Source organism: Cavia porcellus, unplaced genomic scaffold, assembly GCF_034190915.1.
Source record: "Cavia porcellus strain 051 isolate PalLab524CR breed Dunkin Hartley unplaced genomic scaffold, mCavPor4.1 scaffold_11, whole genome shotgun sequence".
NCBI lineage: Eukaryota > Metazoa > Chordata > Mammalia > Rodentia > Caviidae > Cavia > Cavia porcellus.
Genome location: NW_026947494.1, coordinates 5563849 through 5586422, shown reverse-complemented (window position 1 = coordinate 5586422; position 22574 = coordinate 5563849). Strand labels below are relative to the sequence as shown.

The 22574-nt window shown below is 45.9% G+C and overlaps 1 protein-coding gene across 7 annotated transcripts; it reads right to left on the bottom strand.

The window, feature by feature from the left end:
* Positions 1-463: 463 nt before the first annotated feature.
* Positions 464-22549, bottom strand: Mtrr (5-methyltetrahydrofolate-homocysteine methyltransferase reductase). 7 transcript variants are annotated; one of them, XM_063257953.1, is made up of 16 exons: positions 22393-22515; positions 21911-21989; positions 21179-21343; positions 18146-18299; positions 16204-16321; positions 13527-13884; positions 12324-12449; positions 11268-11421; positions 10254-10342; positions 7725-7905; positions 5814-5856; positions 4762-4951; positions 3180-3298; positions 1768-1860; positions 1492-1674; positions 464-1203 (listed from the first exon to the last, which is right to left on the bottom strand). In XM_063257953.1, exons 3-16 carry the CDS (start codon positions 21305-21307, stop codon positions 1059-1061), a joined length of 2082 nt encoding a protein of 693 aa, XP_063114023.1. In that variant the 5' UTR covers positions 21308-21343; positions 21911-21989; positions 22393-22515; the 3' UTR covers positions 464-1058. The 7 variants fall into 7 exon arrangements, with proteins under 7 accessions (XP_063114023.1, XP_063114027.1, XP_063114026.1 ...); XM_063257957.1 differs by having other exon boundaries at positions 22452-22470; XM_063257956.1 differs by lacking the exon at positions 22393-22515 and adding an exon at positions 22312-22329.
* Between the last annotated feature and the right edge of the window lie 25 nt (positions 22550-22574).

Genomic DNA, 22574 nt, shown 5'->3' with positions numbered 1-22574 from the left:
TTTATCTTTTTGTTACAGTCACTGTACTAGAAAACTGCTGCTTGTCCCTTATAACACTGTCTCCAGTTTATCATTGTTGATATACACGACCTATGCACGTAGTTATATATATAGCATAGTACTTTGCTGGGTATGTTTACCTTGCCCATTTTTAGATTAGTTCTATGATACTGCAACAAGAATAAAGTATGTAAGATTGGAGAACAAACGGCCAAAAGGCCCTACCAAATCTTATATTGTGTCATTTGCTTTTTTTAGATCTTAATTTCTCAAAATAACCAGAAGCTTTTGAGAAGAACAGATTTGCTAAGGAGAAGCAGAAATGAAAGGAGCTGGTGAGGATGAGAAAAACACTCGTAACTAGTAGAATGTGCACATCCGGGCATCTGGGACCGAATGAAACTGTCCTTAAATTCTGGGGTTATATTTAAAAAGTGATTTAAAAAATAGGCCAGAGCACAACTTCAAAATATATTTCAGTTTTAATCTCATAAAAACTCTTGCGGACTCATTTAAAATTAAAATATTTTTATCAGAAATACTTTCGGTAATAACCATTTGATAATTATATAAATATACAACAGGTAGGTTCTACATGTATAATTTAAATAAACCAATGTAGATATTCTTTATGAATATGTATCATACAAAAGACTTATGACCTTCACATTATTTTAAAAAAAAGTTAGCATGGGAAGTTCACAAGAATTGCACCCCAGCCCATTCCAGCCCCTCTGACACCCCACGAGCCTCCTAGGCCCACAGAGCCGGCGAGGTCTCCCCAGTGCCGCAGACCCGAGGACCTGCTGGGGAGCTGGAGGCTGGCCCCGGGCTCGGGAGCCACACACAGGCACTTTGAGAAGGGTCACAGGCTCGGGAAGGGAGTGGGCGAGGAGGCTAAGGCGCATCAGGAAGTCTGCTGTGCTGTCTCACTCCTCTCCGGGCCCCGCAAAAAAATGTTAAAAAAAGATTTCAAAAGATTTGAATCTTGACTTCATGACATTGTTGTTTAATATTTTCAGCAAAAAGGCTTATACGTTTTCCTTTGTTTTCTGCTTTTATGACCAAATATCCTGAAGATACCGCTTTTCTTCTTTTAAAGTAGCCAACGTTCGCATTGCTTCTAGCTTGTCGACTCCAAGCTCTTTGCTTATTATTTCCACGAGGCTGTCATTGACATCACTGGCCATGTTCTTCGCATCTCTAAAAACGAATGTAAGATTGCCTTTCAAAACAGGCTTTTCCAAATCCTCAGTGCACAAATCTAAATGCCTGTGATTGGTCCCTTGGCCTTGCCTGTGTATCTAGATTACTAGCCTGTCAGGCTTGTCTTGTCTTTTCTTTTCTTTGGTAGCTGGAATTGAACTTGGGACCTTGTGCTTGCCAGGCAGGCATTTATGCCCCTGAGCTATATCCCGGGTTCTTTTGTTTCTTTTATAAACATCACCAGCTGCCTTCTTGCACGGGGCGCGGAAGCAGGAGGCCACTTACCCACACACGTAAATGCAGCCCTTCTCCCGGAGGAGGACCCTCGCCACCTGCTGGCCGTGCAGCCGGAGCGCGTCCTGTACATACTTCACCGGGGCCTTCTCCCCACTCAGAGGGGCGTCTCTTGAAAAGCAGACCTTGAGGTGAGTCAGGACTCCACGCTCCAGGAAATGCCCGAGCTCCTCTCTGAAATGCAACACACCGTGGGCACAGGAGAGTTGTGCTTAAAGGTGAAAAGGTCTGAACATCAGAACCCACGCCCAGCGGCCTGTGCGGTACCTGAATAAGTAGTCCCTCTCCTTATGTCTACAGCCAAAGAACAACCACATCGCCCCAAAACTTCCATCTGGCTGCTGCTCTTGGAGCTTCTCTCTAGAAAAGAAGAAAGGTGGCATGTTTGATATAGAGAATATGTTAACACAGTGTAAAGCAAACCTCTTTCTCATCAAAAAACCACCGATAAAGTTTGTAGAGTCCATCTTTACAGTCCTTGCAAGTTCACACATGTAGTATATATATGTGCTAAGATCAGAAACCTCTTTGTTTTACTTATTTGTGTGTGAGACCGAGGGTGGAACCAGGGCCTGGCACAGGCAAAGCAAGCAAGCAGGCTGCTCCCGAGCTGGTAAGATCAGGAGAATCCTCCAATGGCCCTGCACTTTAAGGCTCACCCTGGGCAGCATCACTGAAAGGCAGTGTAACTGTCCCAGGGCAGGGCCCAGATGGGACTCTGCAGGCGGCTGGGGAGCTTGGCCCCTAAGCCCCTTCTCTTCCTCCACTGTGTACTGGGCACGAGGCAGGAGCTCTGCTTTGCCACAGTCTTCCCACAGCACAGTGGCTTGTCACGGCCCAAAGCAGGGGAGCCAACGGAACCAGAGCCTCGGAAGTTACGAGCTGCAAAGGCTGAGCTCAGGTATTTCCTAGCTGCACGGGCCATCGTGATCACTTGGCACACGGTACAATCACAGTAGGCACGTCTGGAAGCTGTGGATCTCCCTGCGCTCCATATAAAATATACAGTAAAAACACCATGCTGGGAAACCTGGAGTGAGCTCTATGTCAAGTGATGTTAGCAACAGTTTCATGAATGAGGTAACAGGTGGAATGGATAGAGTAGTGATAAAATGATAAACACACCAATGAGACAGAGTGCGTCACCACTGTGCTTTTGCTTTAAGAACAAAATGGAAAGAAACAAAAGACCCCACTCATTCATTCACAAACGTGGAGAGAAGCATGACTGGCTTATTTTACAACAAGGGGTCCTGTCCCGACCCTGCTGTATCAGTTAAGACCATTACTAACAATCACGTTGATATCATGCTGACATTACTGATGTCTATATGGTCTTTCACTTTGAACCTTATAACTCAATCTGTTATTACCAACTTTATTCACTTAAGGAATAAATGGAGTGGCTGACCCTCATCACTGCATGAACACAGGCTGAAATCTGACCCCAGTTACATACACTACAGGCCACAGCACAGCAGAGGTATCCGCCACAGTAAATAAAGAAACACCAGTACAAAGCACAATGTTGGAGACACAGTCTTTTTTTCCCACGGTGATTTCTGATAATAATTGTTTCTAGTAAGAATTTTTAAAACCACTGAAGAAATGAAAAAGGCCAATATTTCCACCTAGGATCACAAATGATGTTTTCCCCACTAACCAAAATGAGTGCGTACCTATGGTGTAGGAAACCGATAAAGGGCGCGATGCCGGTTCCGGGGCCCACCATAATGACGGGGGCCGAGGGGTCCTCAGGCAGGTGGAAAGAACTGGCTGCTCGAGGAGAGATGGATATCTGCAATACGAAGCCATTTGTGATATGAAAGCCTGCGTGAGAGCATAGAACCAAGCTGAGATCTGCCAAGAACAGAAAAATACGCACACTGGCCAAGGAACCAGCACTAAAGCACACAGCGCCATCAGGTCTTACAGAGACTGTAAACACATTTGGCACTGCAGAGATGCTGCCTGGAAAACTTCGTGTTTTTTGCCATTACCAAGAAGGCTTTTAAATCGCAGGCATTGTACCATTGAGAACCATGAATAGATCACAACTTACTTTCCCAGGTCCAGGGATCTGCTTTCTAGTAGGCAACAAATCACACACAGTACGAAGAAATGCACACAAAAAAGGCAGTTCTTCACTTCTGTGCACAAAACGCCAGGAGGACGCGCAGCACAGTGGGGCTGACAGTTTCAATGTAAGTAGGAGACCCGGAGGCAGAGACGGAGGGGCTGCCCTGAGACTCCAGACAGCTGTGCCACCACCGGATCCCGTGTGCATCATCACCCACAATGATGTGCTTGTGTAAAGCCAGACGCATACGTGAGACAGTTCAGATCCTGTTAAAATTCCCAAAGATTCTCTGCCTCCAAACTGTGTGTCAAGGATATGAAGGAATTAAGATGTGTGTCATTCCAGTGTCACTCTGTCCTACGCCTAAGCCACACCGCAGCTCACTGAGGGTAGGAACGGCAGGATTCCACCCACCCTGCAAGGTGGCAGAACTGTCTACACGTTCAGCGTTCATGTTTAATTCAATGAAAATTCAAGATGCTCACAAGTAGACTGAACATTAAACATCCTCAGTGAGAGATCAGCAGAGCTGTGTCTAATTATGGTCCCTGTTTGGATGAGACAGTGATTAATATTACATTAGACAGACTCACTTGAGTCTCTCATTTGTTTACTTATAGGTCTCAGTATGGCCAGCACTGGGGACAGAGGCAAACAAATGGACGTTCCGTCTTCAGGGAGCTCACATTCAACAATGCCCCCAGGGTGACGGGAACCGTGAGTCCTGAGGGGTAAGATGAAGCAGGCGTGGAAAGGAGAGCTGCCACTCCAAATGTCACTGTCAGAGCAGGCCCAGACCCTGGAGGAGGCCTCTGCCTGAGACCTGAACTGCCAAGGTCCAGTGTGCAATAGAGTTTGGCCTGACCCTCAAACATGGTGGCCCCATGTTTCCCTGCCCCTCCCCACACCCAGAAAAGGCTTCCTTTCCTAGGAACAGGACAAGCAGGGTGGCTGGTCCCAGGAAGTGGACGCTCCAGAGTCACAGCCTACAGGCCAGTCAGCAGGAAGGGGAAGGAGGTAGTGCTCCTCCAACCTTCCCCGAGATTTCAGAAACCCGAGCACAGCACACCATTTCTTGGGCATAACCAAGCTAACGCTGAAATGCACAGTGCAGGAGAGGCTGCTTCTCCTTGGCAGACAGACAGCCGAGCTGCCGAGCTGCCCGGCCGTCCCCTGAGTACCTCAGGAGCCGGGGCTGTGCCACCGTCTGCAGGCGATGCCTGTGAGTCTGGCTGAAGAGATGAGGCGACCAAGCCGGCCAGCCACCCCGTGCACAAGCCCTTGCGCAGCGTCACCGCTGCCGGGGTGTGTGACAAGAACTCCACGATGTTGAAGATGAAACGAAGCTTGTCTGGGTGGGACAAACTCGAGCTGCAAAGACACACAAGCAGGACCTGCTGAGCTCGGCAGGTGGAGAATCCTCTCTCCACTGCCATGAGGAAACAGTGCCTGGTGGGCTCCCAGCTGCCCTCCAGCTCCTCAGAGCAAAGCAGTGGTACCCACCTCACCCTCTTGCCCACCTCGTTTGTGAGATCACCCAGGAAAACGTCATTTAATTTGCTTCAACATTAGCTAAGATCTATAAAAACAGAGCCTAAGGGTCACCATGTAAAAGACCCGATATTTATAGACCTTTCACCCTGTGAAAGGTCAGAAATAAACCCTGTGAAATAGCCATTACTGAGTTAAAATTTGAAAGTTACTGAGGAATGCATATCCAGAAAAATAAAAATTCACCAAGAGAAGACATCTTTAGAGGATTTTTCTACCCATTTCTTTTTACATGCTCTGTCAGGGTAAAGCACTCCGGGTGCTGTGCTCGGTCCTGCAAGCACACTTCCTGTCCCCACAGCTGAGGCAGGCGACAGAGCAACTGGGACAGGGAGGTCACCAAATGGTGCAGGAAGGCGCCAGGCGGGAGCGGCCTGGGCCTCTCAGCACAGTGCCCGGTGTTCCCCGCCCTCCTACAGCAGCCAGGGTGGTGGATGACCTTGGCAGTGGCTGCCCTGAGTCGGGGACCAGTTCTGGAAGAGGGGAGCCGGCCAGAATCCCGATTCTGGGACGTGCTGGAAGACTGGGTCTTCACGGCTTCTCTGTTCCACACCTGATCACGCCTGGCACCTTCCACGTTCAGACGTCCCCATGCCTTAGTGGCAATGGAGGGCCCGGAAGTCAGACCTTCTTAAATTTAGGGGGAAAAGGTGCTTAACATTATGTGAGTGAACAGCAGTACCTTGCACAAGAATACGGCCGGGGTTGGAGTTTAGGAAGATGTTCTAGGAAGAAAATTAAAAAACAAGCAAGTATTAATTCACTACTGCTGAACACAACTTTTTATGCAAAGGTAAAAAGCTTCAAGGCCTCTATTTGACCCTGTTTTTTCTTATTTGGAACATCTAAATTAACTTACCTTCTAGTTTCTGATCCCGTTTTTCATGCTACATATGAATTCGTTGTGTCTGTGCAATATTTCTAGTTTATTCCTCTGTTTCCCAGAGTTAAAGCCAAACATGCACTGTCTCACTCTGAAACCAGAACTTCTACCTTAACGTCAAGTTTCATAAACCAAGACACTAAGGACCAGGGGCCGCCCAGCCCTGATACAGTGTGTGACTTTGTGTGAAATGTTCAGGGTTTTGAAATAAAAGCACAGCCTTAAACAGATTACAGGCCACTATTTTTAGGATTATTAGAAATACACAGGGGCATGAATATGCTTCCTTCTTACATTGTAAAAAAAAAACATGTCTGGCAGTGGTGATTTCTCAACCAAATTATCCTGAAACCTAGTAGTTTCCAAAATACATAAGAAACCATTTAATATTTAGTCAATTTGAATTTAATATTTAATCAATATTTGAATCACTGATTAGCAAATTTTGGAATTTTTAAGTGTAGTATAATTCCAGTAGTTATTTAACCAAAATTTTGAAACTATCGAAAATAGCTTAGAGTTTTCACATGTATTTTGAGTAAGGTTTAGTCAGTGGTTCACCTTAATAATTTAAATTTTTATAGATCTCAATGTTTTTTGAAATATAATCATGTAATAAACCCTATTTTATAAAAGCTTAAAAAGATAACAGGAATCTACCACAAAACAAACAAACAAACCCCGGACACGTTCATGTATGGTTGAGAACTTCCCAAGACTGGCTTTAGCTTCCTGAACGAACTATGTTCTGATTGCTACCCCAGCCCCACTTGAGACACTGAACTGAAAAGGTTTCGGGTATCAGCCCAACCACAGCAGGGTGGGGTGTGTGTGTGTGTGTGTTTCACCTACAATGTTATTGAAATATGAGGCTGAGCGTGGTGGTGCACCCCTGTAATCGTAGCACTCAGAAGGCTGAGGCAAGAGGATCACTGTACATTCCAGACCAGCCTGGACTACAAAGTGAGCTCAAGAGCAACCTGAGCTACATAGCAAGACCCTGTCTCAAAAAAGCAAAAAAAAAAAAAACCCACAAAGAGAGGAGGAGAAATAAGGAGCTGACTTGCATGGCTTGTAAGGAGCATGCCTTTACCATACAGGAATTAAGACAGCCCTACTGACCTCAAAAGAAAGGGAAGCATTTCAGGGTCACCAATGAGACACCTGCAAACAGCCAGGCTCCGACTCTGACACTGCAGGAAGCAGAGGAGCTCAGGAGGCCACGCCCTCGGCGTCATCAAGGACAGCTGGGGGAAGGCGCCGACCCGTCCTCTGTGGGACGCAAGGATCCCGAGAGTCAGAGTGGACACTGAAGGATTTCCCTCCATGCACAGTGTGTTGGGGTGGGGTTCTGCCTCCAAGTACCATGAATTTGTCAGCTTGTCACCAGTGTGACTCAAAGAGGCCCCTCCTGCTCCAGAAGGGTCCTCACTATGGACCTACCTCGGGGAGGTCTTTCTGTGTACTTCAGTTACCCCCATCTTTTTTCAGAAAGCACACAAACTGAGTCAAATTTTGGCAAAAGGACCACTCCAGAAAAATCCTGCAAGGGCTTCTAGAGCACAGCCCAGATGTCACTGCAGATGGGATTCGAGATGCTTCCTCAGTGACAAACTATCCTTGGCATGTGTGCCCACTACTCCCACTGCACGAGATAGAGGAGTAAGCAGGCTGCCTGTCCGGACAGTCACCATGGGAGAGATGACTCACCGAGCAGGACGTCAAGTGGTGGCTGGCAGGACGGGAAGGCGCACAGCAGATCCAGCAGGCAGACGCGGGCATCTCGGACAAAGCGGCTGTAATCCGCTGCTCCCTGTTTACTGCACAGCTCCAGCAGCCGCCGCCTTTCGGGACCCTCACTGGTGTAGTCCACGAGCACTCGCACAAATGCCTGGAAAAGACACCGGCTTCAGGACACTCAGTGACAACCCGGCTTCGTGTCTGTGAGGGGCTGGGGTGTTGCCCGGGGGTACAGCCTCGCCTGGCATGCTCAAGGCCCCCAGTCTAGCCCTTACCACTGAAGTGAGAAACAAAACAGCACAGGAGGAGGGCTGATGAGACTGCCTGGGGTCACGCTCGGTTACCCAAGGCACGGGGACAGGACCACTTCCAGTGCTGATTTTCTATCTGTCTTAGTGCTGCCCTGCTAGGAGAATCCTGCTTTCATGTTCCAGCTCCAGTCATCTGTCTTCTAATCTCAGCAACTCCATCTGCCACAAGTGTGGTCTCCAGTGACACAGCAGGTGGCTGAGAGCACGACCGCAGCGTCTCCCAACGCAGCTCCAAATGCGTGCTTGTTCTCCTGCCAGATGAAAACTACCCACCCTCCCCACATGTATCTGGAAACCATGTTTTTTATAAGCCAGACACGGGGCGAATGAGGTGCTGGGGATCACATGGCCTCCACATTTGTCCAGAAAGCTTCATGGGCGGGCGACAACAACAGGAGCAAATGAGTAACTGGTGTGCCCCGGGGCACAGCAGGACCAACGGGCTCCCAGCCGGCCCCAGGAAGCTGGCCACCTGTAAGCAGGAAGTAGCTGTCCACACAGGGGGTACACCGGTGGGGGCACAGAGGCAGGGGGGTCAGCAAGGGCAGCTGAGCTCAGAGACAGGCAAGGCTGGATAGCAGGCTGGAGGGACAGCAGGGTTCAGAACACGAAGGATGCCCCTGCCCGTGGTTCTTATTCATCTCAGGCCAGTGTGGAAAGAGGGGAAAGCCGTAAGTGACCCAAGTGTAAAAACCAAACCAAGTCCAAATTCCTGGATAAAATATCAAGCTTGCTAACCATTTTGCTCTCAATGAAACTAGAAGCCTAGGAACCTCTCCCTAAAATATCTGGAGACCAACAAATTGTATGTGTTCCCCAAGTTCCAAACTCAGTGCAGAACAGAAACAGGCAGTAAGAAAACCAATCAATCAATCAATCAATCAGTGCCCAGACCACGGCAGAGATCTATGCAAAGAAACGGAGAGTTTACCAATAACAATCTGTAAACTCTAAAGTCAACATTTCTTCAATTACAGGTCAAAACAGTGGCAATTATAAATACTTTAAGACACTTTTTACTTTAGAACTACAGAAACTTTATGGGCTTAAAATAGAAAAATTTATTTTTAGAGAACAACCTGACAGAGAACACAAACATTACTACACTTTGAACTGTAAATATTTTTTAAGTAAAAAGGACAAGTTATAGTATAAAACATGCACTATAGGATTTGTAATACAAACTCAGGGTTGCAGTGAAAAACTTTTACTTCCTGGGTTATTTTTTCATATCTATAATTTCTACAGTGAGCACATAATTTCTGTAGTTGAAAGAGAAATACAGATATCCATTATATATATATATGTGTGTGTGTGTGTGTGTTTTTAAAATAGTTAAACCAAAATTTTGTGAATTTATTGAATTTTATCAGACGAGCTCATCATAGTGAATTCTAAATTTACTCAAATTACATCTACGACTTAATTTGTGTTCCCAAAATCAGAAATACAAAAAATAAATAAGAAACTACTTTAAAAAAAACAACAGAGCTCCATTAGGGAGGGGCGCCTGGTGACAGGACTCCCCAGGCACACTGACAACCTAAGCAAGGCATGGCACAGCTGGGAAATGGATCCACTATGTCCACTAGAGGGAGACTGCTAAAAGAAACCAGTTTCAAGAAAATATTCTTTCTGCGATGATACTGACCTCTAGTGGACTGCTGTGTCTGCGAATTCATCTAAATAGTATTATAACCTAACCCAAAACCCTCAACTACTCCTAAAGAATTCCGATTCATCACTAAGGAATTACACAGAGTTACCTAAAAGTGATCTAAATAACTTGAGAAATGGCCACACATACATGTACACTGAAGACCCCAGAGTCTCATGACCTTCCTTCACCAATGAGATAAAAACCAGCAATGTCCCTGGACAGGATTTCATCACCGTTTAATGTGCTATATGTAAGTCAATGTCTGGGGAAAAAGAGACTAAGAGAAAGACTGATTTCATAAATTTCATTGCAATGGAAAACAAAAACTTCAATATAAACATGACATAAAAATATTTGATTACAACAATTATAAAGATATCACATATCCCTGGGAACTGATTTTTAAAATGTGTTACAAAGATGTTACTTCCTAAGGATTCAAAAGGCAGATCCTAGGTGTATTTAAAAGAAATCCTAAACAGAGATACGCACACTTTAAACAGTTACACACAGAACACAGGAAAATACCTTTTTCGGGACTGCTCGGATGTCAAGGCACCAGGTAAACAGGAACTGGAGAGGACACCTTTGAGGTATGTGCCGGGGCAGGGCAGCTCCTTCCCAGGAAGACAGAGGAGAGGTACTCAGGACACACAAACACTGACGAGTTAGCACAAAACATCTGGGAGCAATCTCTGCATCCCGGAAACTCAGTGAACATTTCATGTTGTAAACACTTATTAACGTATAATGACTTGTGGCAATGGTCAATCGGCCAAAAAGTTCCCCCAGTATGAATATAAAAGAAAAATCCCATGTCATGAAAAAAAAAAAAAGAATTATTAATTCAAGACATGCCAAATAAAAGAGTAAAAAATCATCTAAAAACAAATGGCAGTGTGCCGCTGGAATATACACTATTGTCAAAAAGTATTTCAGGACTGAATGCAAGCTTCGGATTGTAAGAAAATATAGTTTTTAAAATAAATAACTGATTTTGATTTATATATTTGATTTGATTATGGGGAAAGCAGTTATTTTTATTATATTTAAATATTATAATATTTATATATTTATTAAATAAATATTTGTTTATTAAATAAACATTTAATTTATTAAATTTGGATATTATTAAATTTGAAATTTATTAAATAAACATTTAGTTTATTAAATATTTATTTAATAAACATTTAATGTATTTCATATATTAAATAAATACTATAATATTATAATATTTATAATAAAAGCAGTAGTAGGTGGTGGTAAGAAGCAGACACAACAGGAAAACCATTTTCTAAAACGGTCCCAGCCACTAGTGCTTGCAGGTCACTTCTGTTCTCTTTTCACATCCCCAAGCATCTAACAGGCATAAAATGCACCCTCACCTGCTCTGCAGTTACCCAACAAAGCTGGGGGTGCCTCCAACCCCCGGGCGTGGCTGAGCCTGGCACCTGCACAGCCAACTGAGACAGCCCAGGGCGCTCACGCTAGGAAGCTCCAGACCAGCACCCTGTGCTCCCGCTGCGTCTGGCACCTGCGTACCTTTCTTCTTGGTGTCCGCCTTGACCTGCAAGAGGACGTGGTGGTCTCGCTGCTCAGCGAGCTGCAGTCTCTGGAGTAGGGCCTGCACCTCTGAGTCGTTGTTCGGACAGATCACATGGAAGGCATCGCCCGGCTGATAGGAGAAATCTGTTTTCTAGAGAAGAATCAAAATGGAAGGAGGTCCTGCATCTAAATTGTGCAATAACAAAAACAGTTTTCACTTATGAGCATTCTCCTAAAAAGAATTCTCCAGAAAGAATTCAATGTGGTATGCACAAGCACAAACTCCCCACAGTGAATGCAACTGGTATGTGTCACCCACAACCATGTATCAACAAAACCAACAGAAACAAAATACAAAATTACTGTAACTGCAAAAAGAAGTGGGGGGGGGTGGCTGGGGATTTATTTAGCTCAGCGGCATAAGTGCCTGCCTTGCAAGCGCGCAGCTGTGAGTTCAATCCCCGGTACCAAAAGAAAAAAAAAAAAAAATTAACTAACAAGTCAGCCCAGTTAATCAACTCCTAATACAATGTATCAGGAGTTATTTTAGAAAAGAAACCTGGCAATTGTGCAGGGTCCTGTAGGGCCTTCCATCACTGCACATTTACACAATGCAAATCAGACCTGCCTCACCTTCGCAGAGTACGGTACGGCTGAGTTTCAGGTGATCTGTGTAAAACTTCTTATACAACACACACAGACACACACAGTGTATACACACTACGACCTAAAGAAGCTACTTAAGGCCATCTGCCTTCATTTTCAGTGTTCTTTTCCTGCGTTCTTCCCTTTTAGGGGAAGAGTTTGTAGGGAAGGGAACTCGCTCCCATTCCTCCCCTAGGAGGGAAACAGACCCCACTCTCGCTGGCCAGCTGCACGAGGTGAGGAGCAGAAGCGATGGCCAAGAATGAAACAGTCCACAGTGCCTGCCGGAGTTTGATTCCCAGGACCAAAATAAACAAGTAAATGAAACACCCGCACGTCCCGCTGAAGACGTCCTGTTCTCCCCGGAAGCAAGCACCACACAGGCTCTGGGGGTCCCTCGTGACTCACAGAAATGTCCAGTTCCAGCAGCAGAGTGGTTTTGATGGCATCGCTCGCAGTAAGCTGAACGGCCTTTGAAACTGGAACTCGAAAGACTGGCTCCCCGGCTGAAGTCGCAGGTGCTTGACCTTGCTCCTTGAGAAAGGAACGTGATGAAAGACAATAGAAAAGCCATTTGCGATACGGTCATTCCTTCCCTTAGTGACCACACAGGTCCTGTCAGGTCTTACAAAACTCCCTGGATACTCAGGACTCCCTTCCAAGGTGAATGGCCAGACACACAGACCTCATTTTTCAGAAGAGCAGCTCATGGGCATCTAAAACTCCTTGTCTGTTACACACCACCACCTCCTGCTTTCAGGGCTCCGGCACAGTGACCACAGCCCATTGTGTCAGGCCAGCACTGTCACACTTCAGGTCCTAAAGTATCCTCCAAAAGCCCACATCCTGCCTGTAGCAGTGGACAGAGGTGGAGACTGGATTGAGGCTGAGCCTGTGCTGGGGGATCTATAGCCCGTGGGGCCAGGTCGGAGAAGAAGGTCACCGAGATGGGCTCCAAGTCTGTGTTTTGTTGCTGGCCCCACCCGTTCTTCCTCTGCTTCCTGGGTGCTGTGAGGGGAGACACGCTGCACCCACACCCGCGCCCACCATGAGGTGCTGCCTCCCACACTGAGCAGCCACAGGACAAGAGACTAAGGCCTGAGTCGCTGAGCCTGTGACCACATGAACCACGCTGCCCGTGACTTGATTTTCTCAGGTGCTCCATCACAGTGACAGAATGCAGACCGACACAGGTGTGTAACTTTCCAGCTGTGACAGCACCCCAATGCTTGACAACTTAAAACTGTAGAGCATTTCCGATTTTCAGGCTAGGGATGCTCCATCAGGAACACAGGCCACCCTGTATCACTAGGACAGGCTGCTTCTTTGGAAAAGGGCCAGACAGGAAAGGCCTGTGGCTTCTCACGCCCGTGGGGCACTCACTCAGCTTTGCAACTAGAGCTCAAAGTACCCACAGGTACTATGCAGACAAACAGGTCTGGCTGTGTGCTAATCAGATTTATTCATAGCCGAGAGACAGTGGCAATGAATCTGGCAATGGACCCACCATTTTCGGACCTTTGTTCAAAAGCAAAAAAACAAAAACAAACAAACCCCAAAGCAAACACTATGATTAAACAACATCACCCAGCACACAGTGGAAGGGCTCACCTGGCCCGGAGGCTCCTCCAGATGCACCTGTAAATACGCTGCCGGGGAGGCAGGGACACTCAGAGAGGCTTGCGAGAGTGGAGGGACCGAGCAGATCAGCGAGGGCTCGGGGTCTTCAGTCCCAGCCCCTGATTGACCTCCATTCGTCTCATTCGGCTCCAGACCTTCAGGGTCCTTTCTCCTTGCATCATCCAATCTCAGAAGTCCCACCTGAGACTCGATCTGGAGCGACCCGGGCTGCACATGTGCCGCCCCGGGGAGTGCCCCATTCATCTCCTCTCGTCCTTCCCTTGACCTAAAGTGCTCTGCGAGAGCGGCCCAAAGTCCAGCGATCCACGGCTCAACCACGAGTTCCAAACTGGGAAGCAATGAGAAGGAAAAAACAAACAAATGCCGAAGACGTCCATTGAAACACAAAAATGAGACACCGTCGGAGAACGTCCATTTAGCACAACACTACATGCAACTGTGAGCCACACTGCGAATTTAATACATCAAGAGGACCCCCATGCTGATTCAGGGGTCGTCTAGTTCACAGCCTACCAATGCGGTGGGCCGGTTCCTGTCCACCACCACCTCACCAGCCTTTGTTATTGTTAGATTTTTTTGATGATGGCCATTCTTTCAGGAGTGGGATGGAAGTTCAGTGCTGTTTTAATTTATGTTTCTCTAATGGCCAGTGATGTGGAACATTTTTTGCTATATTAACTGACCATGTGTAGCTCCTCCTTGTAAGAGTCTATTCATTTCAGCTGGCCATGTTTTGATTGGGTCTTTTATTTTTGGAGTCTAATTTCTTTTTAATTCTTTAGGGAAAGGAAAAGGTATGAAAAAGAATTGAGATGTGTATGCCCCACGAGGAATGCAGTAGTTATGCACTGCAAACAAGGACTAAAAAGAAATAACAACTGCAAAAGATAGAATAAATGACGAGTTTCCAAAGAGCAGAACAGTATCACATGTTCATTAACACTGTAGCTCCAAATAATGTGAGCTTGTTCAACAGCAAAAAGGAGCGAGGTCAGGGGGAAGGGGAAGGAAGGAAGGGAAAAGGAAAAAAACAAAATACAAGATAGTTATAGCACTAGTTTCTCTTAGTTCACTGAAAAGTTCGTGCTAATATCGTCTGGAGAATTTTTATGCCCATACCTTGCACTCTGATTAACTACCTCAAAGATAACAATACTCAATGTAGTCCCTATTTTATTCTCCTATTATTGTTATTAAATTTTAGTTTTTTTCCATAAAATAAAAAAAGCATGCATGCAGATCAAAAAAATGAAGTGAGATATGAGGCATCTTAGTAATAAGACAATAGGAGTCATGATTCTTCTTACTTTTCTAGAAGAGTTGATAATCTTCATTTTCAGAAACTAATTTTAAAGAGTTGTGCTAAATCTTGATGACACTAACAGAACTTGGCAAAATCCACAGCTGCTCTGACGTGACAAACGATCATTCCATCAGCCAAAGCCACCATCCTTTTTGCTTAATTTACTGATCTTTCTCTTACAGATGAAAATATCATGAAATCACTCTGGATTAATGCCGAACTGCAGTCTTTTTATCAGTTCTGAACAATTTTTTTGGTAAAAGTGTTAGGGAGGCTGATTCTGACCTCAGAAAAAGCAACCATCTTTTGGAAAATTGAATTAATCACTCTTTAAACGTAGTGGTCCAGTTACTAATTCCACAGCAGAGCCCAGTGCCCCACATCCACCACACAGAGAAGCTGAGTAGTGAGCGTGGACAAGAAGGCTGCGTCAGGGCGCTGTGTCAGAGCTGGGACAAGGACGGACACCTCCGCCACCTCTGTGCCCAAGACGCTACCAGTTCCTCCCTCGCTCACCCAGGACATCAAGAGGAGGACACCGACCTATGAGGACTCAGGCCGTAACTGCGCTGTGCTCAAGCGGTACACACTTCAATATCTGGTCACACAACCTGTCTGGCCCGAGGGGCCTCAGGAAAGCAGGTTACTAAAACCGTGCGTTCAGGAACAGTTGCACTTAAAATACTACCCTCAGAACGCAGAAAGGTTAGGTTGACCTCATGGTGAAGACAGCTGGTGTGTACCGAGCTTTCAGCGTGGGACAGCACATTTCTCAGAGACGAACTTGTGCTGGCTAGTCAGCAATCCTCAGTAGCTCCACAGGGAGTGCTCCTGTCATCTGCTTCCTCGAGGGAGAAACCACAGCAGAAACAGGCAAGGAACAAAGGTTTTAGTCAGTGGGTGCAGGAAAAAGAATTTGAACCCAAATTTTCAGACTTGGGTCTGTGACCTTCGGTGTGATGGTAAATTCAGCAGGGAAGTCTTCTGGAAAATCTCTTCATTTTAGGTAGAGAGAAAAATTCAAATAAAGTAATTACATCAAAAATACAAAAGGTACAAACTACTACAATGTATATTCAAGCCAGGTGCTCTGGTGCACGCCTGTAATCCCAGCACTCAGGAGAATGAGGCAGGAGAATTTCTTGAATTCCAGGACTGTATAGTGAAACTCTGTCTCGAAAAGACAAAACAATAACAACAAAAAAACCCAAAAAACCAGAAAAACTGTAATATGACTTTACAGGTGAAAGTGTCAGTGCTGCAATGGAGCCACACACTTGGCCAACTCCCCTCCGTCAGGCATAAACAACGGCTCCCAGGACAAACAGACGTCACTGCTCTTACCCTACACAGTCATCGGCGTGGCCAGTGGCATAGAAGCGTCGGGCGCCGAGCTGCTGAAGCCGTTTATCGATCACTTTTCCCCCATTGCAGAAGTAGGTATATTCCGAGTCACCCAGACCTAGAGTTCAATAGACAGCGGGCGCGCGTCGGCTTTAAATGTAAAAGATGCAAGAACACAGAAAGTCCCTAAAGCAATGCTACTTCACCCCTGTGATGCACTGATTCACGCTCTTTACAACACTAAGTACGCCAATAATTTCCTTATATTTTATAACCTTACAGAACCAGGTACTCCGAAAGAAAATGCAGGCTGCTATTCAAAGAAATATACACACTCCACATTTCTGTTTCCATGACCCTGTGCAAAATAGGGAAATCTTAAAACAAGGCTTAGAGGCAGATGGCAGCACTAAACCATTGGCTGAGGGCGGTGGTGCACCACGGTAAGCCCGGCTGCGTGCTGGGAGACTGAGGCCAGAGGACTTCAAGCCCAGGCTGGGTGGGCAACTCAGTGACTTTAGGGGACCCTGTCTCAAAAAGGAAAACAGGAAAAAGAAAAAGGCTGGGGATGTAGCTCAGTTTGAAAGCCTCAGGTTCAAACCCCAGCACCACCAAAATGCAAAAACAAAGTACACATCTCTGTCTACACACCTTTCTATCTTTATCAGGAGTCTGTCAACCATTGCCTCTGAACCACACACTGCCTGCTACTGGTTTTGTTAATAAAGTTTTATTGGAACACTGGACCTCGGTTTATTTACATAGGGTTAAAGTGGCTTTGAGGTTCCAAGCGCAGTCAGGCAGTGGTGATGCAGACTACAAAGACCATGTGCCAAAATAACTAACTGCTGTAACTGTCTATGCTGAGTAAACCTGGATTTGCTTGTGTTTCACAGTAAGAAAACCATTTCATACCTGGGGGAAACCTTAGCATTCAAAGTTCTGGATTCTCCGCTGTTTAATTACCCCATGCTCTGTTCTAATAAAGGGATGAGAAAATGCTGGTCCATATGCAGGTCCAGTATTGACCAGAATGACCGAATGGGCTTTAGTTTGGTCTTTATAAGTGTTCTGCAGGCTTTTCAGAATGATGTAGGTGTACTCTCGAAAACACAGAAACCAGAAAAGCTTCAGTTTAAAAAACCTGTGAACACTTCAAAACACAGTTATGTGCAGGCCACAGATGCCAGGTCCTAGTTAGGGTTACAAACTGAAGTTTCTGGTCAGTTACCAAAGCATAACCCATCCTGGCTAGATGCCATTTCACAAAACTGATCCTTGAACGTGAACCCCACAGCCATGGAGCTAAGAACCAGTGCCAACTCCCTCTCAGGTGGCATCACTTGGCTGTGCTGGCCCTTGTGATCCATTACCTTATCTGTCTAAACTCCACTCCACAGAGCCCCTGGCCAGTGTGCTTAACCTGGGATATGCATTGTAACAATCACCAGGGAGCTTCTAAAAGCACTGATGCCACAGCCCTACCTCAGAATGTCAGGAATCGTTAAGAAGTCCCCTAGCTAACCCTGATGGACAGCTGGGCATCGAAAGCCACTGTCCTAGAGGCACGGCTCTTGGACAGGGAAGCTATCAGAAGGTCCTGGGGGATTTTCCTGGCTTGTAGTTACTGCTGCTGTACAGAATGAAACAGTACAAAACACTTCACTTATGGATCTGTTTTAGTTTTGGGGTGAAGCCTGCTGCTGATGGTTTGCAATGCTTCATGGTTGAAGTGCTGTGCACCCTCGGTGAGGGCAGCCACCGCCCAGGTTCTACAGGGAGAACCTGGGACTTACTGCAAAGACCTAGGAAGCACTTATATAAGACGGTGCATTATTTACACTCATTTATACTTTTACATCTCAAGGTTTTTAAAGAAATATCCCGATCCTAGAGTTAAACCCAGTAATCACATACAATAAGAGCACAATTAGTCTGTTACCTAACAACCCGTACTGCAGGTGAGCAAGGCAGTTGGCGGGCAGCGTCTTGTCATGGATCTCTTTAACGAACTTGCGGGCGCTGTCCGGTGGATCCCCGGTGCCTGTGGTAGAAACCACCATCACCAGAGGAGCTGTTTCCATTTTCAGATCATACTGCAAAACAAAGAGATCAGGTCAGGGGCTAACGCCGCATGCACGCACTTGGGATCGAGCACAGCTCAAGGCAAAGCCATCAGTTTGTCTTCCTCTATCTTGCATTTCCCTCCAACTTTCCTCTTCTTCACATTATAAAGATGCATGTAGAACGACCAATCCAGTCCCTGTTCAGTCAAGCTGTCCAAAGCAGGTCACAGCTCAGAGGAAAGCACATTTTTGTTCTGCTGTGGTGGGCCAAGGGGTTGAGAAGGTTGGACACGTCCTGTGTCCTTTTCTCCACAAAGCTCCCCCCGAGCCAGGGCCCATCACCCGGGGCTTTTTCACAGTCCAATCCTTCATCTTAGGAAAACCAGAGGAGCGAGATGGGCAAAATCGCCTCTGCCACAGTGCTCTGGGCCAGACTTGCCATGTGAGCTCAATCTGCAAGGCAAATGGGCCGGGGTAAAGAGCTGATGACGTTTGAGGAACTGCAATGAGCTCCCAAGGAGCAAAGGCAGCTAACGGGGTGGGGATGCAGAAAGGAAGGTGCAAAGATCTCAAACTTAGAGAAGTGTGAAGCTCAGTAATGCAACAGATCCTTAAATACACAGGATTAAAACACCAGGACAGCAAGGTGCAGCAAAACGGACACTGCTCTTCAATTTATTTCTATTTCAGTGCACCTGCAGACAGAACACCTGAGAAATCTTCAGCAGATACGGGCACCCTCACGGCACATAAAACCCACAGGCAGAGGCACACAAGACATTTTAAAGCTGGGAGATGAAAAGCATTAGTCCTCAGCTCTCGGGGGCCTGATGACCCACCCCAGCTCCTCCCTCCTTCTGGGCGGAGAGAGCTGAGGGTACCGCCCCCGCAGAGTCAGATCCTCGGTGTTGCCAAGTCCCACGCACCCAGCTCCTATGTAAATTTACTTAAAATAGGGCATTTCACCATTTTTTCTAAATAACTCAATTGCCTTTCCTGCTCATGAACAACCAAAGAATTCCGTTCATGTTTTCACTTTTCGTGGTGCTGAGTTCTGAACCCAGGTCCTCGTATATGCTATGTGCTTTTTCACTGAGTGACACCCCCACCCTCACCTGCTGTTACAACTGTGAGTCCGGATGTCCCCACAAAGCCTCATACGGTCATGGGGACAGGCTTCTAGTGTTCATGAATGACTCATGGTCCAGTGCTAGGATTATGGTGTGAGTGCTACACCCAAGTGGGCGTGGCCCAAATACAATATAAGGGACTGAAAGTCTTCTCTCTGTGCTCCTCCCCTTTTGCTCTTGTTGCTTTTGCTGCCATGAACTGTGTCTCCTCTGCCAAACCACCCTGCCTTGGAGCCAGCTGATTATGGACTGCAACATCTACAAACCATGAGCTAAATAAATCTTTTCTTCCTTCATTTTTGGCATCAAGTGTTTGGTCTTAGCAATGAGAGAAGTAACACAGGCACCTGCATACCCACATGGTAAGAAGCTAAACTAATATTCCTTAACACTGAGCCACTACACAAGTTATATCTGCACAGAGTTTGGGTTAGTAACCTTAGAAAAGACAACTACAAACTAGAAAGTGGAGCTATCTTTTCAACTTAGGTAATGAGCAACTAGAGAAACCATTCAGCTAACAACTCGGCTAAGGTGGTGGTGAGTTTCACCTTCACCTTTCCTTCAAGGCGGTGACTAATCAGAGCTACTCTTACAATGTAATTTTTTCACTGTAACAGATTGGCCCACAGTCCATCAAGTAGTACCCTCACATAAGTTGTTTCAGGTCACTATCCAATGACAGAGCCTGCCCACTGGTGGACAGATGGTGTCCTCCAGGAAGTCTGCTTTCAGGGACTGCAGCTGGAGCTACACTCGCAGTGCTGCGTGAAGGAAGCAGATAACAGGGATTTCGATTCATTCTGTGCTGCTGACCGCCTCATCTTTGGAACTGAGACTTGTGAAGGTCACAGAGGGCTCTAAACCTGAGTGAAAAGACACTGGCAAGCTAGCTTTTCCACTCCCAAAGTGAGTCGAGACTGCTCGGTGGCTGGCATATTATATATATAAAGCGCCTGCTAACTGTCATCACCTGACTTTTCTGGAAAAGTACAATGCAGAAGTCCCAACCAACTCAAAGAAGAACACAGAGCTGAGTATGGTGTGCACACCTATAATCCCAGCACCCTGGAAAGCTGATGCAGAAACAATGCAAGTTTGGCCTGGAAAACTTAAAAAACACCTGTTTCAAAACAAAAAATAAAAAGTGAACCAGGAATGGTATGAAAGCCCTAGGTTCAACCTCAAGTCCAGGGGGAAACAAAAAAACACAGAAAACACAAACTGTCATGGTCTTATATAACCTAACATAGAACTGTCTGCAGAGAAGTACTAAATGTACAGACCAGTAGACCCAGCCCTTCAGCAGCCGAATCCTGTCCAAATGATTACACCACTGCTCTAAATTCTCTCACAAAATAATCTAGGTATTGGCCCTTCCTCCAAGGAATCTCAGGGGATTGTCCAGGTCTTTGGGGAGCTGATATAAGACACTAAGGTTCCCGAGGTAGAGAGCACACATGTGCACACAAACACCTGTCTCATCTGCCCCCAGGGCCACCTCGTGAGCTACACAAGGCCTGCACTACTGCCCACACTGACAGCTGAGGAGCAGCTGCTACTTATTTGGTTTCTGAGACTGCTTAACCTAATTCAAACATACATTTCTACATTAAAAAAAAACACAGCTGAAATCTATAATACTGTTGCTAAAAGGAATCCTTGACAGGTAAAAGATTATATTATCATCTTGTCATTTTTTTTAACAAACATTAACTCCAAACCAAAATATGTGGAAGCATAAGGGACAGTGAAATCTAAACAAGTGACAGTTCTGACCTTATCGGACTCACTGATGCAGTGAAGATCTGCAGAAAAGCCATGCGCCCCGGCCTGTTCACATATTTCTTCTGCGATGGCCTTTGCCTGTCCTCGCTGTGTGGCATACAGTAACAGGAACCTCCTCATCACCTCAGCGGACGTGTGCTGGCTACAGAGGTGACACTGAAACAAATGGGAAAAAGATCTTTTTAATGAAGTAATAATAGCCAGTAAGTATGAACTCTGCCTTAATCTTTAAAAAAGAATGCAATAATATCCACACATAGTATAAAGTAGTCTTCCCTAAATGTTTCTTAATACTAATTTTAAGTGAAATGAAATAAGAAAGAATTTATCAAATTACACAGCATATAAGAATCAAATTTTAATTTGACGGCTCACAAATGAGACGGAGATCAAACTTTTGGGTTTGAAAGAACTTTCTATAGGTAGACAAACTGCACAGCTGTTCTGTACCTTAATTTATTTGTCCTTAAAATGAGGATCCTAACACCTACAAGATCAGGATGTCACACATGTACAGCACCTTAGGAAAGCTTAAGGTCCACTATCATTTAAAAGACAGGCATCTATTTGTTTAGATTTAGACATCTGTTTCCTCTTTTTTTTTTTTTTTTTTTTTGTCTTTTTCCTTTTTATCGGTACCGGGGATCGAACTCACGACTGTCTACTTGCATGGCAGGCGCTTATGCCGCTGAGCTAAGAGAGGCTGGGTGTGGTGGCACAGACCTGTAATCCCAGCTGTTGGAAGGCAGAGACAGGAGAATCCTGGCCAGTTTAAGTGCAGCCTGAACTGTATAGAGACACCCTGTCTCAAAAACAAAATAAAACAAAACAAACAGAACTTCCATGAAAATTACAGAATTTCTCATTCCTATTTCATCATAATTCAGAAGTAAAAACTAACCACAGTACTAAGTTTAATCAAAGTGCATATTCTTTTTGAATTTACTCAAGTCAAAATCTTGGCTTTTGGTAGCTGTAACTCGGAGCCAGCTAAGGACAAACTGAGCCTCAAATAAGTAAGTTACACTTTGATCATGAAACCCGTGGGGACCAGCATAGCCCCTGGCAGTCCAGTGCAGAGGGGAGGCTGAGTGACAGGCACACAGGGCACAGCTAGGGCTCACGGAGCACTGCGGACGGCGATGAAAACCTCATCACAGCAAACACTTCCGCTCCTCGGCGACCACGCGAACAAGCCAGCTAACCTCACCGACTGTAGGCCACTTCCCCGCTGAGCCAGTCCCGCTGCCAACGCGGTCCTCACCCACGCAGCGCTGACCGGAGTACGCTCCACTATAGCTCAAAATCGCAGCATGCAAGGACAAATCGCGCATGCTCGGCATTCAGGACCAATCAGACGCTCCGGAGAGACCCTGGCCAATCACAG

Coding starts and splice junctions, on each gene's coding strand:
- Mtrr (XM_013149275.2), bottom strand. CDS start 22,530: ATGCCGAGCATGCGCGATTTGTCCTTGCATGCTGCGATTTTGAGCTAT. Junction 13,885..16,203: donor CACGCCGATGACTGTGTAGG/GTAAGAGCAGTG, acceptor ATTGCTTCCCAG/TTTGGAACTCGTGGTTGAGC. Junction 1,204..1,491: donor GGCTGCATTTACGTGTGTGG/GTAAGTGGCCTC, acceptor ATTCGTTTTTAG/AGATGCGAAGAACATGGCCA.